Raw genomic sequence first — 18,934 nt, 5'->3', positions numbered from 1 at the left:
AAGGCCTTACATTGTGGTCATTTGAAAACTGAACTTCTAGGTCATCTTTAACTGTAATGGCCACACAAACAGATCACACAAAATCCTATACACACAAACAGATAACCAGGCATTTTCATAAAGAACTGTTCCATTTCAAATACAACTTCTCACAAAATACTGTTTCAATAACATATTAAAAAAAACTTTTGTAGAGATAATCAAAAGTCCTCTTACCACATTGCCTGCACAGATACAGGTTTGAATATGTGAACTCTGTTATCTGTTGAGACGCTGAACCCACTAAGGAAAACAGAATGAAACAAAAATCCGTTAAGTGAGAGTAGGTTATTTCAGTTGTGAGTTTTCAAGGATGTTTCCTAGGCTAGCAACTGCTGGCTCAGCAGAAGGTATCAAGTACTTTGTGTAGAAGTAAACTGGAGTAGGACTTGACTGAAAAGCTTCCACAAATTGTCTGATTTTATCTACCAAGCAACATGAATGGACTCCCACGTTGGAGTGAGGGAATTACCGTTTCCCAGCTGTAGCTATGGACAAACTGTTCTGCTGTATATTTCTACTTGGAAGTCTTGCGGGTTCTTAGTAAACCTGACCCTGGTATTATAAACTGGAGCAAACATCTTGGTCTCTTGGGGACACATTCTAAAAACACCAGGAGGTGGGGGTGGGGGGGTCACTGGAAAGAACTGGCACAGAAATGGGTTGTACTGTAGGCTGACAGCTGGCAGAGGCAGCGAGAGGTTATTTGAAACAGAACATATCATCCTCTGGGAGAGCATTGCAACAGTCCCACATGCTCAGACTAAAGAGTGAGCCAACAGACTAGGTCGTCTTTGTTTGGATTCTTACCATAGTCGGCCCAGAAGAACAGAAGTGAGAGGCTCTGGCAAGTTGTGTTTTTACTCTACTTTACAAAACAGGACTTTAAAAGGACTCGCTGAGCTGCTGATATGACAGTTCAGTCGGGTACAATGGGCCTCCCATTCAGCTGAATGAATGGGCACTAAGATGGAACACCACCCCTTGGCTTTCTGTAGGAGAATAAAAAGGGAAAGCTCTTACCCATCACCATCCAAATGGATTAGGGTGTCACTCCAGAGAGGCAGGACTAAGCCCATGGTACAAGTGCTACTGCAAGACAAGAAATAGTCCATAAGTTACTTTCTGTTACCCTAGGAAGCAGTTCTTTTTTTTAACTCTTTCACCACAAAGGATAAGTCCCTAAGTTCTAAATTCTGACACAGGTGGAGAAATTTCTAACATATTACAACGAATCCAATGTATATGCCAGAAGTTATTTTAAACAGGTGTTTAAACAGTTAGTTAGATACTTATATTAGTATCTGTTATATATCTGTTATATAACTAACTATATATTTGTTAGTTAGATACTTATATATTTAACAAAGAAAACCTAACTGACTCAGCTTCCTGTATTGCTGTCTTGCCACTGGCCGCTGTCTGAAAAGTCCAGGTGATGGCTGATGTGCTACAGGCAGGGCTCAGCCCAAGATTACAGCTCCCAAGTCAACTCTAAGAATTATTTCTAATACCAAGAACTACTGCTGGTTACTGCAGATCTCTGAATGTGATTTGCTCAACTTTAATTACGAGGTTTACACAGATTTATTAAATGCCAGAATATACTCAGTAGTCTAAAAGGGAAAAGTAATTGTTGATGGCTTAGAGAGACAAAAGAGACACACTGCCGTTTAAATGAATAAAACAGTGCTTGGCGGCTATGCACTGAAACAGCATTGCTGAAGTACAGAGTGAACAGGACTCTCAACAACCAACAAAGGGGCAGCTCTAGGATCATGTGTTAGAATATTATTTAAATCACACACACTCCAGGAAAGAAATTAGTTTTAAATTAGTGGAACAGGCTGGGATGGAAACCATGGACTCCCAATTGAGTCTCTACCACATCACTTCTCTGGACAACTATAATTACCTTAGTAAGACTTCTGTGACTTTTTCGCCTTAAGGCTGCCATAAGCCATTTTCCCTTCCATCTAGTCTCCCAAAGGCTCCCACACTCTTTCCCTGCCAATATATCTAGAAAAGCAGTATGATATAGGAGAAAGAACACTGGATGTAGGAGGTGGAACAGTGAAGGATGGCTAAGAACACAGGCTCTGGAGTCAGAGGGGCTCTAGAATCTGGATTCTGACATTAACCATGTAATTAATTGTGTTGTGCTCCAGTTTCCTATCTGTAAAACTAGGATAAAAAATACCTTCTTTATTGGGCTGTTTTGAAGATTAAATTAGATAACACACCAAAAAAAAAAAAGTGTGCAACAGTGCTTAAACATAACAACTACCATTTATTGAGCAGTTAGTTTTACTATGTCAAAAGATCTGAACCTAATCTCCTTCAGTATTTCAATTCCTTTTGACATGTTATTTAACCCCTCTCAGGCTTAGTTTCTTCATCTTAAAATGCAGGTAACAAAACCTAAACCTCATAGGGTTATCATAAAAATCTAACATATTTAAAGTGAAAAAAAAATATATATGTTTAAAAAAAAATATGGAACACTTCATGGACTTGCGTGTCATCCTTGCTCAGGGACCATGCTAATCTTCTCTGTATCGTTCCAATTTTAGTATATATGCTGTCGAAACGAGCACTAAAGTGAAAAAAAATTAAGTGAAAAATACATATGACTGTACTGTCATGTAAAACAAATGTTCAATATGAATCTGCAGTGGGTGCTCTAGTAAAATGGAGAGTGATTTTGGCAGGGCAGGGAGGGGGACGTCATGATAACGCGTTAAAAACAATGCAGGGAACATGGGACTCCCATTGCTGGAGTCACTGCAGGGCTAAGGGAGGCTGTCCCCTAGCTGGGCTGCGTCAATGCGCACTTGCTAGCCTGTGTTACTCACAACGCCACTAGTGATTCCAGAGTAGGAGATTCAGATCAAGATTGAACAGCTTAAGCACACCGTAACCTTGAGCTTGAACTCCCGAACAGCTCTTGTGCCAGGCCCTGGAGGGAGGAAGACAGCTCCACCACTGTTTTTGCTGAATAGATAAGATGGGTGCAGAGAAAACCTGTTTTGAAAATGGCTTCTCAAGGTTGAGTGAGTTTTTAGAGTAAGTTTTTTTTTTTTTTTCCAAGCAAATGCTTAGCTAGGTCCTAGCAACAAGTATATGAAGGGTCAATAGCTTAGTGGCAAATCAAGAAATTAAGTAACTAAACAAGGTACCAAAGGTTCAAAGGAGTGTGATCCATGGGCTTGTGACCAGACACCAGTTAAACTTTAGACAAGTGACAATGATACGCAGGAACCAAACATCACATTTTCTGCTTGTATTCAGGTCAGAATGTTTTTTTACCTTAAGGAGTAGCTTTATCACATGACAGGAAAGAGAGGCCTGAATTAGGCACATCTAGTATTTTTATCTAGTTTATCTTGAGTCACATGAGATTTCCTCCATTAAAATACAGTTACTTCTTTTAATAGATACTCATCTCATTAAAAAATATTCATTGAGTGGCTTTATGTACCAGACATTTCAAGGTATTGGTGGAATGAAGAAAAATTAAAACATCATAAAGCTCTTTTATAACTTGAAATATATATAAAATGCAATTTGGAAACTAAAGCTATACTTTTTATTAAAAAATTTATCACTTAAAAACTATAACACAATATGTAAAGATCTTACAAAGAGGCTAAATAAATTGGCTGTAATAAGATTTTGAGAATCCTTGGAATGAGCATGTCATAAACATTCTGGGTTCCACTCTGGTTTAATACTGTTCTGAAACATTAACTTTTTATATTCACAGACACAAAGGATACAGGTTCCTTAAACAGCAACTGAGACATAAACGATACTAGATTACCTGAGCAATGGTATTCTGAAGTAGGTAGCATTTTTCTTACTATCTAAGCTCATTCAAACAGAGGGTGTAGGGGAATAATTCATAATATCAAATTTACCAAACAGAATTAAAACTAGTTTCTCTAGCTTTTCTTATCACATTTTGTCTTCCATAAATGAAAATTTTCTTTTGTTGGTCAGGTATGAATCAGGCAGGACTATTACCAAAGACAGATGCAGTTCACTGCGGATAAATTACTGGGCACTCACATTAATAAGCATTCTTTATGATTTCTGGGGATGTTCAGGACAAGGTGAAAGAGAGAGAGCATTAGACACCTGACTTCTCACACTTTAGGTCAGGAGAATCTGAAGTTGTCACCTTCTCTCTCTCGGGCAAGACTCAAATGCTGTGTCCACGCAGCTCCAGTTCCTGTTTTATGGGACTTCCAAAGGAGCGGTCAGGGAGAACCAAATCAAAGGAAGCAAGATGGAGAGCCACATTGTCCACCTGATCTTTCTGTGATGACGGAAGTGCTCTGTCCAACAGGCAAGCCACAAGTCACATAGAGCTAGAGCACGTGAAATGTGGCTAGTTGTGGCAGAGGAACTGAAACTTTAGTTTTATTTAATTTTATTTAAATAGTTACAATGTGATTAGTGGCTAACATACTAGACAGTACAGATCTAGAAAGATAAAAACCCAAGTCAGAGGTTTTAAAATACTAATGAATGTAGGCAAGATAGGTATTCTTACAGGATGAATACTTCTGGAAAGATCCGCTGCTTACTAACAGGAGAGGTTAAAACCGGGCAGGAGAAAAAGCTTCCTAAATGTGGTTTTCAATCCTGTGTAATTGCAGGGCATTACAATTAAAGGCTGTAAGTGGTATACAAGGTAACAACTCTGGCCCTGTGATCCTGGTGAACCCACAAATCATTTTCAGGCTGACTGCTATGTTCAAGCTCAGGTAAACACTAGTTTGAAAATCTTTCTGGTGACAGTGTGATTTTTTTTTTCCCCTCCTTCCAACATTAGGACAATGAGAATAGCTCTCGGTCTTCTTTGCTCTCTGTAGCTAAATTCTCCCAGCCTGGGTCACACCCCTAGCTACTCCACAATTGCATTCTAGTCCTGAACCAGGAAGTCAAGCTTTGAGACATCTGGCAGGATTTCCTGAGGCTTATTATCTACAATGCAAAGATCTGCTTAGCAGCCACATTCCACAGCCTTCCTAAGATTTCTCCAGAAAAAGTGGGAAGATAAAAAAAGAAAGCGACAAGCCTTCGGGGCACAAAGGAGCCAGGTTCTGTGTGATATCTTTAATCTTAGGATGTAAAATGCTGCTAAAGTCAAAGGTGAATATTATAAAAGGTTCTGTTTTGAGTTTTAGAAATCATCCTTCCCCCCTCCTTTCTAACTCAGAAGAAGAAAAAAGGAAGTGTGACATCTGACAGAAGCAAGGTGTAAGGCCATGGATGTAAGAGACTGGAATTAAAGTGGGCTCTCTTTGCCCCCAGAACCTACTGGTACAAAATCACAAAGGATGTGTGCCCCAGAATCACCAAGTGAGTCATTATGGCTTAAAATAAAGTGGATTGCAAAGAAAAGCCATTTTTTTCCCTCCTTGGAGACAGAACTTTAAACCATTTGCTTTATATCATTACTACCTAAAGATGAGAGGAAGAAGGTAAGGAAGAGTGGTAAATTAGGGACACATAACCAAACACATCACTAAACAATTTTCTCTCTAAAGATTGTGTGGCTAAGATACTTTTGATGTTCTCTAGTTTTACATGCTGAACTTTTTAGAGGTAGAACTGCATAAGATGTTCTTGTGATAATTCAAAAGGTAACTAGAGTAGGTTGTTTAAAAAGAGGTTATTCCATCCTCCCATTTGAGGTAGCATACCTGTCATTAGAGGAGAAATCCATTCCTAAGACGATGCTTTCTTCAGTGTCTTGTCTACCATTAGTTGAAACCACTACCATATAGCGTGTTCGATTCTGGTAAGTACTTTCTAGTCTTACAGCCTGGAAATTAAGAAATTCACAACATCAATTTAAGATCATTCAGCCCTTTTTACAACACCATTTTAAAGTATACTCAGGGAGACAGCAGAGCCATAGTCAGGAGATCTAAATTTAAATTCCAACTCATGTATTAACTACAAAGCTTTCAGTAAGTTATTTGGAAGGGATATAATAATACCTATTCTGCTGGGTTATAAGAATCATATGAAATAATGCATGTGAAGTACAGTGCTTGGCATATACTAAATGCTCAACAAACATTTGCTGTTAGATTAATTTATAACAGTAACAATTACCTGGGCATGTTCTATTGATCTAAGAGTGGAATGTGATCTGTGACTCACAGATCCAAGTCCCACCAACAATTATAATACAAAGCAAAGTTTATTTATTTATTCATTTTTATTTTTTCCATTTATTTTTATTAGTTGGAGGCTAATTACTTTACAATATTGTAGTGGTTTTTGCCATACATTGACATGAATCAGCCATGGATTTACATGTGTTCCCCATCCCGATCCCCCTCCCGCCTCCCTCTCCATCCCATCCCTCTGGGTCTTCCCAGTGCACCAGCCCTGAGCACTTGTCTCATGCATCCAACCTGGGCTGGTGATCTGCTTCACCCTTGATAGCATACTTGTTTCAATGCTGTTCTCTCAGAACATCCCACCCTCGCCTTCTCCCACAGAGTCTAAAAGTCTGTTTTGTACATCTGTGTCTCTTTTTCTGTTTTGCATATAGGGTTATTGTTACCGTCTTTTTAAATTCCATATATAAGCGTTAGTATACTGTATTGGGCTTTATCTTTCTGGCTTACTTCACTCTGTATAATGGGCTCCAGTTTCATCCATCTCATTAGAACTGATTCAAATGAATTCTTTTTAATGGCTGAGTAACATTCCATTGTGTATATGTACCACAGCTTTCTTAACCATTCGTCTGCTGATGGGCATCTAGGTTTCTTCCATGTCCTGGCTATTATAAACAGTGCTGCGATGAACACTGGGGTACACGTGTCTCTTTCAGTTCTGGTTTCCTCGGTGTGTATGCCCAGGAGTGGGATTGCTGGGTCATATCACAGTTCTATTTCCAGTTTTTTAAGGAATCTCCACACTGTTCTCCATAGTGGCTGTACTAGTTTGCATTCCCACCAACAGTGTAAGAGGGTTCCCTTTTCTCCACACCCTCTCCAGCATTTATTGCTTGTAGACTTTTGGATAGCAGCCATTCTGACTGGCGTGTAATGGTACCTCATTGAGGTTTTGATTTGCATTTCTCTGATAATGAGTGATGTTGAGCATCTTTTCATGTGTTTGTTAGCCATCTGTATGTCTTCTTTGGAGAAATGTCTGTTTAGATCTTTGGCCCATTTTTTGATTGGGTCATTTATTTTTCTGGAATTGAGCTGCAGGAGTTGCTTGTATATTTTTGAGATTAATCCTTTGTCTGTTGCTTCATTTGCTATTATTTTCTCCCATTCTGAAGGCTGTCTTTTCACCTTGCTTATAGTTTCCTTTGTTGTGCAAAAGCTTTTAAGTTTAATTAGGTCCCATTTGTTTATTTTTGCTTTTATTTCCAATATTCTGGGAGGTGGGTCATAGAGGATCTTGCTGTGATTTATGTTGGAGAGTGTTTTGCCTATGTTCTCCTCTAGGAGTTTTATAGTTTCTGGTCTTACATTTAGATCTTTAATCCATTTTGAGTTTATTTTTGTGTATGGTGGTAGAAAGTGTTCTAGTTTCATTCTTTTACAAGTGGTTGACCAGTTTTCCCAGCACCACTTGTTAAAGAGGTTGTCTTTTTTCCATTGTATATTCTTGCTTCCTTTGTCAAAGATAAGGTGTCCGTAGGTACGTGGATTTATCTCTGGGCTTTCTATTTTGTTCCATTGATCTATATTTCTGTCTTTGTGTCAGTACCATACTGTCTTGATGACTGTGGCTTTGTAGTAGAGCCTGAAGTCAGGCAGGTTGATTCCTCCAGTTCCATTCTTCTTTCTCAAGATTGCAAAGCAAAGTTTAATATCCCAGAGGAGTATGCTCTATTGAACTCTTACAGATTATGCACTATAACATCTTCTTGTTTCAGATATCTGAAGTTTATATTATTTTTGTCAAAATTATGATATTTTAAAAGGGCTTTCAGAAAATTCAAATATGCACATGGTCTTGGATGACATTAAAAGCTTAGTGTCAGCATGATAATGGCCTTGTTGATTATACCTTTTTCTTAAATGTCTGGAGTAAGAGGACATGGTGCCCAAGTTTTACTTTAAGATCTTCCAACAGTGGGAAGCAAAAAGATATTCTCCAGTAGTGAATGGATAGACTATGATATGCCCAGATAATGGAACATTACTCAGTGTTAAAAAGAAATGAGCTGTCAAGCCATGAGAAGACATGGAGGAATCTTACATGCACATTACTAAGGGAAAGAAGCCAACAAGAAGAAGCTAGATATCTCCTGTATGGTTCCAGCTCTATGACATTCTGGAAAAGGTAAAACTATGGAGTCAGTAAAAAGATCAGTGGTTGCCAGGGGTTAGAGGAGCACTAAGGATTTTTAGGGCAGTGAAATAACTCTGCATGATACTAAAGTGGTGGACTACATACATGTCACTATGTATTTGTCAAAACCTGTAAAATGTACAACACCCAAGGGTGAACTCTTCTGTAAACCACAGACTTTGATAATAACGATTTGTCAATGTAGGTCCATCAATTGTAAAAGATGTTTGGCTCTTGTGGGAGACAGTGGAGATGGCTATGCATGAGCAGGAATAGAGGGTATGTGGGAAGTCTCTGCACCTTCTGCTCAATTTTACTGTGAACTTACAACTGTTCTAAAAAATAAAGTCTACTAAAAAAATTTGCTAAGAGGGTAGGTCTTCTGCTAATTGTCACCATCATCATCATTGTAAGGAGGAGGAAGAAGATGGAAGGAGGGAGGGTTGGAGGGAACTTTTATTTATTTTTGGCCACACTGCACAGCATGTGGGATCTTAGTTCCCCAACCAGGGATTGAACCCATGTCCCCTGCATTGGAAAGCAGATTCTTAACCACTGGACCACCAGGGAAGTCTCTGGAGGAAACAATCAGAGGTGATGAATATGTCCATGGCACAGACTCTGGTGATGGTCTCACAGGCAAAGGAAAAAAAAAAGAGCCATCAAATGACCCACTTAGTAAGGCAGAGGTGAGGCACTCCTGGCTGTCTTTCTGCCTCTACTCTGACTCTCTGAGGAAAAGCTACCTTGTGAGCACAGACACCAAAAGTAGCTACATTAAAGCTTGTTTCTAATAAGAGCTCATACACCAAGAATGTAATTCCCACCATTCTGACTCCATGTAGCAGGTAGAAAGCTGTACTGCTGACTTTTACTTTCCATGAAATAACAGGACATTTCAAACCAAATTCACCTGTGAGAAGTTAAGAGGTAATTAATATTTAGACTGACAAAGGTCTAGTCCTATGGGCTCAGACTGAGGGAACACTATACACAGAGTAATGGCCAGCAGCAAATGCACATGAGGAGGACTGGGGGGCAGCACAGACTCTGAGGCTCCAGAAACACTCCACAAAATATTAAATCAACCAAACACCTGGTGCAAGTAAACTAGAATTTCTAATAAACAAGATCTCAGGTATTATTACATACCTAGATATTATTACATATCTAAACCTGGGCCTCCCTGGTAGCTCAGAGGTTAAAGCATCTGCCTTCAATGCGGGAGACCTGGGTTCGATCCCTGGGTCGGGAAGATCCCCTGGAGAAGGAAATGGCAACCCACTCCAGTATTCTTGCCTGGAGAATCCCATGGACGGAGGAGCCTGGTGGGCTACAGTCCATGGGGTCACAAAGAGTCGGACACGACTGAGCGACTTCACTTCACTTCAAACCTGGGCCTGCTTTGGCAAGCTCTAACTGTTCAGTTTCCTGAATATGTATGTTAGAGGACTTTTATGCTGTCAAAGCTCTGAAGATTTCTGGAAAAGTTCACATGCAAATGGCATGCGGACAACTGAACTGTGCTTCTGGTCATTTATTTACAACTTCTACACCAATTAGTGGAGACTGACTGGCTCAGTGGAAGCCAATACAAGTAAAAACAAAAACAAACAAATAAACTCCATAAATATTACCTATTATGTAAGTTACCAGGCCAAGTTAGCAAGTTTGGGATATTCAAATAAAACATTAGTTGTGTTTCTTTTACAAGTGAGGTGTGTGTTTGTGTATCTATGTATCTATTTAAAATATGAAGAGCATTTCAAATGTTTGGCCCTCCCTTGTCTAGTCTAACCATAACGGAAGATCCCAAACCTAATGGGGAAGGTCCCAGTCATCTCACTCTAATTTAGGCATGAGTTATTGGCTTCCCTGGTGGCTCAGTGGTAAAGAATACACCTGCCAATGCAGGAGATATGGGTTCAATCCCTGGGTTGGGAAGATCTCCTGGAGAAGGAAATGGGAACTCATTCCAGTATTCTTGCCTGGGAAATTCCACAGAGATGCCTAGTGAGCTACAGTCCACAGGGTCACAGAAGAGTTGGACACGACTTAGCGACTAAACAACAACAACTGGCACATCACAGATTCACTCCATTTTCAGCTTCTTAGATGGAAGAATCGCACTTAGAAGTCTTGGGATTTGATCATGGACCTCTAGATGGTACCTACAGCTAATACTAACTTTTTACTAAGCAGAAATGGAGCTTTAATCAGGGAGTTAGGAAGCCATCACGTTAATTTAATACCTATGTCCTAATTAGAAGGATAACATTAAATTTTTTTATGATTTTCTTTTTTTTTTTTTTTTCAAAGCCTTAAGTCAACTTGAGGCTTCAAAATTCCCTGTAAGCTTCAAGATTCTAGACTAAGGAATTAAATTAAAATTTAAGAGCCACAAGATAAAGAAAAACCTAATACCCACCCTGGTTTGAGATCTATTTCACTCCTCTGTTGGGAATTTAATAATATCGAATAACTGAATCCATCAAGCCAATCAGAGAAATATAATTAAAAATAGCATTTTTCAGATAATACTGTAATATTAGAACTGGCTGCAATTCCAGTATTTCCTCAGTTTCCAGAACTTCCATGGAATAGATGGCCTGAATAAGACAATGATTTGGATGCATTTGATTAACTGAAGCTCTCATTGAAAAGGATACTACTGAGGTTTACTCTAATTACCCAAATAAAATAGCATTTTGGATTTTAAAAGGTGGCAGCAATAGCAACTGAGAAAAGTACTCTAAGAAAGTCCCTTTATTGCTAAATTTGGAATCCTAATACAAGTTTCAGGAGAACTAGGTCCAGCAATCCTAGGTCTGAGAAGTCATTTCATGACTCTTTTTGAGAGATAAGAACCCCACTGTTCTCAAAGCTCATCTATCAAAGAATGTTAAAACTTCCCTCATTTAAATGCTTAATCTGATTACAAGCAGTTCAAGAACTGATACAATAACTTGCCTCCTCAGCATCACCCAAGTTAGGAAATACTCCTCCTGAAGTTTACCTTTAATCTCTTTCCCCCAAGTCTTACATCATGCCCCTGCATGCCATGTTTACCCTGAGGGAATCCACATTATAAAGTCCCAATGTCTAGACATGCAGCTCACCCAATCCATCAGAAAGGTTTCAAAAGTATGTAAATATTAATTTCTAGCCAAAGAACAAAGCAAAGTTAATATTTAAAATTAAAATAGACTTCAGATGTGACACTAATAGAGTAAAGAACACTGTCTTCAAAAGAACAGAGCTTGAGGGAGTCTCTGGGTTTTGTTATTTTTTAAAAATCACTATGAAATTCTTAAAAAACAAATAAACAACTCTAGGACTTATATCGGTGAAGTCATTAAAAGCAGGTTTATTTACTGACATGGAAAGACACCCATAGGAAAGTGTGATGAAAGCAGGTTATAAGACATTTATATTTTTAGCTTTCTATTTCAAAAAAGGAAAAAAAAAGGCACTATCTGACATGACATACACTTTTTTTCTTCTTTCATTTCTGAGCTCAGATCAAGTGTAGAAAACAACAGTTATAAAGGTCAGTAATATATTTTTTATCATTGCTCAGAACTGATCAGCCTTTCGAACATATACTGTCCCTTCCCCAAGTCTCATTCAACCATTGACAAGTCTTCAGTGATCCACTGTCACCTTTATAAGCATGTACAACCTAGAAATAAGTTTTAAATTACTTTATATTTTTGCTTGTCAGCACTACAGAGATCATGCTTTAGGTAGACTGCAAGGTTTTCTGACGCTCAGGTTTGGCTGTTTTCATCAATGACCCAGTTCAGTAAGAGCAGATTGCAGAGCATCAGACACGTCGTTGTTGTTCAGTTGCCAAGTCCAGTTCGACTCTCTGTGACCCCATGAACTGCAGCATGGCAAGCTTCCCTGTCCTTCACTATCTCCCTGAGTTTGCTCAAACTCATGCCCCTTGAGTCAGTGATGCCATCCAACCATCTCATCCTCTGTCACCCCCTTCTCGTCTTGCCCTCAGTATTCCCAGAATCAGGGTCTGTTATAGTGAATCAGCTCTTCGCATCAGGTGGCCAAAGTATTGGAGCGTCAGCGTTAGCATTAGTCCTTCCACATACTCTTACACATACACTTAAGACTAAGAAGGATAATCATCCAAAGAGTAAAAATGATTTTCTTGGGGTACAGGACACAAAGTGCTTTTTACTTTGTTCTTTATGAATTTCTGTACTGTCTGATTAAAGACAAAACATTTTCTTTTTGGAAAAAAATCAATGTACTATACAACAAAACCAAAAAACTCATTTTCTTAAATTCTCCTGCAAATTACTCAAGGACGCCTTCTAGTAGTACCTTGCCAGAACCTCAGTTCTAGTTAAAAATATTAGCTAAAGTTACTTTAAATGTTAGGAAAGTTCTTAATTTCCTAGTCTGTTTTTTTTAAATTAAATGGGTCTTTGATAATCTGTAAGAGTACTATAAAACCACTGTCTTCATTTTATCAGCTACAGTTTTCCTAAGTACTAATGCTTAAGACTGTATTTACAATGTAGATCTTTCCTGGAGGAAAAATTAGTTTAGTCCTATTTTCAATGCTAAAGCAAAATGTGGGATTTAGTGCCTCTATTCGTTGTTGAATTATTAAAAAAATAAAAGCAGTACTTTCAGTTGACTAGCAAACTTTTAACCTTATGCACAATCCCCAGGATGAGAGTTTCAGCATTTCAAATTTAACTCAAAACAAAGGACTTTGCTTTGAGTCTACAAATACTTCTTTCAGTTAGAAAAGTGCTAATTTGTCCAAAGTCACACAATGTATTCACTCATTTTCTTGAAGATGACTCACTCAATAATCTGAAACATAATGACTATGTGTTTGCAACAATTCAAAACAACTGCTGTAAAATGGCTTATCACTTGAACTCTGAATTCATTCAAAGGCTTCAGTTACATTTTTTGAATTTATACTTTATAAATGTAAAGCAGCTGAAGCTGCATATTTTAGCAGCAAAGAAAAAAAATTAATTGCCAATTCAGCCTTCCTAACTGCTCCCTTATGCTTTCCCAAATCTCTAGTGGTTGAAATTATTTTAACATTTGGAGGTGCAATCCCAACTCTGGAATTTTATTAATGAGAAGAAGATAAAGTGAGTGATCGATCTCAGCTTTAGCTCTACCAAAGCTCACAGTTTTTGGAAACTATCCACAAATTTCTATTTTTAATACATGCAAGTGACTGTTATGGATTTTAGAGGGGTTGTTCTCAAAGTGTGATTCCTGGACCAGCAGCATCAGCAATACTTGAAAACTTGCTAAAAGTGTAAATATTACTGCCTCCTTCTCCCCAAATCAAACTCTTGAGGTGGAGTCCAGCAAATGGCAGTTTAACAAGCTTTAAAGGTGATTCTGATGTACTCTGAAGTTTGAGCATCACTGCTTCAGAATGTGTGAGTTATGGTCAGTAACTCACAAACTGGTGCTCAGCAAGTCTTGGATCATCAAATTATTTCACATCATTTCAGATTAGCTCACATCCCCAGTTACATTCTAAGCTCTTTGCTGATGTCATTCTTCTTTTCTAGTCCACATAGTTCCCAGCACTGTGCCGGGACATAAAAATGACTGTTTAATGTTTGCTATCTTAGTCTTTTGAAGAAGAAAGTTATAATAATACCACTAACTTACCAGCCTGATGTTGTCTTCTGGGCGAAGTAATATGAACATTGCTTGGAGATGCTGTTGGAGATCACCTGGTGAAATTTACAAAACAAACAATAATTATTCTCCATTGTAATGTTAAGAGAGAGGATTCCTTCTACCCTAATAACTTGTGTAAAAGAAAGTTCTGGTTCACTGAGGGGCTCTAATTAGACAGAGAAACTGAGTGTCTTTATATGAATGGTGGACTGCATCTCCATACATTCACTTTTAAGTTTATACTACATTAAAATTTGCTTTGTGTTGGTCCTAGCTGCACTTGAGACCAATCATAGTTTTGTACTATGACTGATGTTGATGAGAATGATGGGCAGAGAAAGCACTGGCTGTGTTTTCAGGGCCACAGAAGGCGGAACTGAGGGAATCTTGAAATTGAGGTGTATGGTATGTAGTGTTAGAATCATTCCTAACTTAAAAAAAGCTAACCATTTTGCCATTCCTATTTTTGTAACTGTAATATTCAGCTGCAAAAATCATAATTAAAAAGATTCTTAGATTCCCCCCGGAATAATGTCAACAGTTAAAAATAATTTTCACATTAGTAGCTGATATTAAAAAGACAGTACTTATTAAATAGGCTTCCCAGATGGGGCAAAGGTAAAGATTCCGCCTGCCAATGCAGGAGATGCAGGTTCAGTCTCTAGGTTGGGAAGACCCCCTGGAGGAGAAAGTGACAACTCACTCCAGTATTCTTGCCTGAAAAGTTCTACGGGCAAAGGAGCCTGGAGGGCTACAGCCCATAAGAGTCGGACATGACTGAGCAACTGAGCATGCACTTATTGAATACATCAAATCTTGGGAATTCCCTGGTGGTCCAGTGGTTAGGATTCTGTGTGTTCACTGCTGAGGGCGTGGGTTCAATACTTGGTCAGGAACTAAGATCTTGCAAGCCACATGGTATTGCCAAAAAAAAAAGAAAAATTCATGTATGTGTGTATAAGTACAGTAAACCTCAAGGGATATAAATTCTAGTGAACATATCATTAGGTGCTTTAAAATGGCCAATCATTATTTCAATCCTCACTAGTTTTTATACATTCTATAAAACTAAGTTGAAAATTTCTTTGTATCAAACTATTATAGATTTCCTCATGTTCCCTACTGTACTAGGAAATCTCAAAGCTTTGGCTGTGTGTTAGTTGCTCAGTCGTGTCCGACTCTTTGCAACCCCATGGACTGCAGCCTGTACCAGGCTCCTCTGTCCATGGAATTCTCCAGGCAAGAATACTGGAGTGGGAAGCCATTCCCTTCTCCAGGTCATCTTCCCAACCCAGGGATTGAACTCGGGTCTCATGCATTACAGGCAGATTCTTTACTGTCTGAACCACCAGGGAAGCTTTGGCTAGTGAGAGATAATTAGATAATGTGCTGTCATAAATGATGATGAGAGAACAAAAAAACTTCATTCCTGCCCAACCCTTTTTTGAGAGTCTAAAGTAACTAACGCAGCTGCATAATCACAGATGCCAGTGTAACCTGTTCTCACACTGGTCTTGGAATCTCCATACATACTTTTCCTCTAGGTAACTTCATAGCTGTTAATTATCAGATGAAATACTGATATGTGCAAGAAGTGGAGAGAGATAGGAATAAAAAAAAGTAGGCTGGCAAACAGATGTTGTCCGTCCTGTGGTACTTGTGGGATCTTAGGCTCCCTGACTAGGGATGGAACCCAGACCCTCAGCAGTGAAAACACAATCCTTACCACTAGACCACCAGGGAATTCCCCCCTTTTGTTCTCTTAAAGAATAGTTTTTTTTTGCCTTTCCCCCTCATTTTACTGTTGGCTTCTTTACTTCTTCTATTGAAGAATATTTCAACTTTCAAAATTAAAAAGAAGAGTCATTATGTTTGCCCAGGTTCATTCTACTATACTTCAAACCCAGAGACACAATATAAGTCTCATGTACAAGAACCAGTGTGGGTTCATAGCACAAATCCAAGAGAAATGAAAACATGTGTCCACACAAACACGTGTACACAATGTTCACAGCAGCATTATTCATATTAGTCCTCAAATGGAAAACACGCAAATGTCTATCAACTGATGGATGGATAAATAAAATGTGGTATATATCCATACACTATGATACTATTCTATCATAAAAATATACATACTATCACATGGATGAGTCTTGAAAGGGGCCATGTCTCAAGTGAAAGGTGCCTGTTTCAAAAGATTGTGTATATGGTTCCCCTTATACGGAACACCCATAATAGACAAATCTATAGAGACAGGATGTAGATTAGTGATTGTTCAGGGATAGAAGGGAGGGTGGGGGATATAGGGAGGGACAGCTAATGGGTACTGGGTTGCTTTTTGGGGTGATGAAAATGTCCTAAAATTAGATTAGTGGTGATGGATGTGTAACTCTGTGAATATACTGAAAAAAAATCACTGAATGTACACCTTAAATGGGTATATTGGGTAAATAATATAGTATTTATGTCCCAATAAAGCTGTTAAAAAAAGAAAAGAACGAGAGTGGGGAGACAAAGTGTTAGGTATAAACAATGAAGAATGACAATTACTAGCTACAATTGAGGTAAGCAGCTCGGGCTTTTTAAAAACTAAGTTTTCCTTTTGTTCTATGAAGACAAATAACCTGAGGAAAGAATTTTCAGGATGGAGAACTTCCAGAGGAGAAAAATGTTTCTGGGCAAATGATCAGTTGCTAAGTCATGTCTGACTCTTGCAACCCATGGACTGTAGCCTGCCAGGCTCCTCTGTCCATGGGGTTTCCTAGGCAAGAATACTGGAATGAGTTCTCATTTCCTCCTCGAAAGGATCCTCCCTACCCGCAGATGGAACCTGCGTCTTCCGCCTCTCCTGACATGGCAGGTGGGTCCCTTTATCACTTGGGCCACCTGGGAGGCCCTCCTGGGCGAGGAGTAGCGGTAAACCCCCATTCCAGCTACTACTGGCCCAAAGATCTAGCTGGCTTCTCAGAAGGTTCATCCAAGTCAGGGAGCCCTACCCCTACAAAGGGGCTTCTTCTGTGAGCGGGGCATGTAGAAGTACAGGATTGTTTGTGGTGAAAAGCACTGCCATGAACAAAGTGGGTGCTTCCTACTAGGAAACCGTCCTTCATAGAGACTAACTGAGGCAACACACCTGAACCATTAAGATCCCCTTCCTACATCTTGTTTTCATATATTTCACTGTTCGTAGTGAAGTTTTAGACTTGTTTGATTTTATAGACGTTTGGTTGTTTTTTTCTTTAAAATGTTAGCAGACACTCACTTATGATATTGCCTTTTGATTACAAAAAAGTACTTGGACATTTTTAATGAAGCCCAGATAAAATTCTAACTAGTTTGAGAAACATGCAGAGGAAAGTACCATGAGACAGAGGAAGCCCTTGATCTGCTCTCAATTCTGCAATCATCTTTTCAGTTACTGTGGACTTGGCCAAGGGAGCTCCCAGCTTATGTGAAGGTCTGGCTCTGTGAGCTGCATTTATACTCACACTGCCTCATCTGTTCTGGTTTGAATCACAAATAAAGTCCATTCAGTTTGTGTTAAATCTGCTTTTCTTTTTGGTATAGAGAAAGCTCAGTGGACAAGGTCAAGTAGAAACCTGGGTGGCAGCTGAGTGTGGAAGTCTGACCAAAGAAAAAGACCAACCAGGGCCAGGAGCTTTAAAAGCCCCTGACCCCACTTACCACTACATGCCACAGAGCAATTTAACTAACATCTTAGTCAGACCAAGCTGGATTTAAGCCAATATTTCATCTTCTTTTTACTGTTAAGTGATAAATATCCACAGCAAACAGAAACACAAAGCTCAACTGGGTCTACTTCCTCTGTGCATTCACGTTTTGGGTGAGTTTTTTTGCCTGCCTCTTTTAAAAAATTTTCCACGGCTGAGGTTTTGGTAGGAGGATAATACTGTCCAATGAGCTGGATTATAATTCTGAGCTACTATGTTTTGAACTAGATGAAGCCCCAAACAAGAAGTAGGGCAGCCACTAACATAACCGAGATTATCTGGACTGGAGCTAAACTCAACTACTGGTTCAATGGGACGCAAGCTTTCTGGTTTTCACCTCTGACCTACACACTCAAGGTTTACAGTCTTCTTTGTTCTTTTCTTACTAATTATAATTTCCTCCACTCCTTGAGGTAATACGTCATCCAAATGGCCTATTTTGGACAATAAGCAAACACTCTTTGTGTAGCACTGATTGATGTTTCCCTAACTGTTGTTCTGAGGACAACCAACTTTTATCTTTCCCTCAAAATGATACAAATTAGACTTGCTGTTTAGAAGAGAGGCGTAAGGCTGGTTATCTTCTTATAAACTATGGATATCCTATACCTGGTGACCTTTCTCCTGAGACAAACTTTCTTTGATTCTTTCTTAACCTCACACCACAGATGCACCTAACTCTAGAGAAGTCTAACATATGGAAATATAAATGCATCTTCTACTGTTAGTGGGTGTGATACTGTGATTTATAATAAGAAATATATTTCATCTCTGTCCAGTTTGTGGCACAGAGTTTTTAATATTATTGGAATTTCTTAAATGATGGGAGCCACGAAGATGTCTTCTGTTATATTAATGACCTGACACTCTAGGAAAGTGCCTCGGGATGGGGCTGGTTGCCAGGGGAGACAACCACGTGATCAGAGGGTTGGGATTTCCTTGTCTGGGGAGGGAAGAGGGGCTGAAAGTTGAATGGATTACCAATAGCCAATAATTTAATGATGTCAGTGTCATGAAGCCAGCACAAAAACGCAAAAAAGCAGGGTTCAGAGTGCGGCTAGATTGAGGAACGCATGAAGATTGGGGAGCGAGTACACCCAGAGGGTACAGAAACCTAGTGCCCCTTCCCA

The 18,934-nt window shown here is 39.1% G+C and overlaps 1 protein-coding gene, 2 non-coding genes and 1 pseudogene across 8 annotated transcripts in view; all 4 read right to left on the bottom strand.

Moving 5' to 3' along the window:
* The window catches only part of SSH2 (slingshot protein phosphatase 2), a 229,263-nt gene that overhangs the window by 41,393 nt on the left and 168,936 nt on the right, over nucleotides 1-18,934 (bottom strand). For 5 of the 6 annotated variants that reach the window (XM_043478968.1, XM_043478928.1, XM_043478960.1 and 2 more), the window contains 4 exons: nucleotides 14,059-14,123; nucleotides 5,754-5,875; nucleotides 1,063-1,131; nucleotides 217-282 (listed from right to left, as the gene is read on the bottom strand). In XM_043478968.1, the coding sequence (XP_043334903.1) occupies nucleotides 217-282; nucleotides 1,063-1,131; nucleotides 5,754-5,875; nucleotides 14,059-14,123 (322 nt within the window). The remainder of the gene's footprint in view (nucleotides 1-216; nucleotides 283-1,062; nucleotides 1,132-5,753; nucleotides 5,876-14,058; nucleotides 14,124-18,934) is intronic. The other variant, XM_043478939.1, reaches the window with a different exon arrangement.
* On the bottom strand, nucleotides 2,530-2,636 carry LOC122425070. The gene has a single exon (XR_006264674.1). It is a non-coding gene; the product is annotated as a U6 spliceosomal RNA (small nuclear RNA).
* Nucleotides 11,895-11,960, bottom strand: LOC122425607 (annotated as a pseudogene).
* On the bottom strand, nucleotides 12,101-12,180 carry LOC122425625. The gene has a single exon (XR_006264933.1). It is a non-coding gene; the product is annotated as a small nucleolar RNA U2-19 (small nucleolar RNA).

This window comes from Cervus canadensis, chromosome 1 (genome assembly GCF_019320065.1).
Source record: "Cervus canadensis isolate Bull #8, Minnesota chromosome 1, ASM1932006v1, whole genome shotgun sequence".
In the NCBI taxonomy this organism is placed as follows: Eukaryota; Metazoa; Chordata; class Mammalia; order Artiodactyla; family Cervidae; genus Cervus; species Cervus canadensis.
The sequence above is the reverse complement of the archived record's forward strand: the minus strand, read 5'-3'. Positions and strand labels throughout refer to the sequence as shown.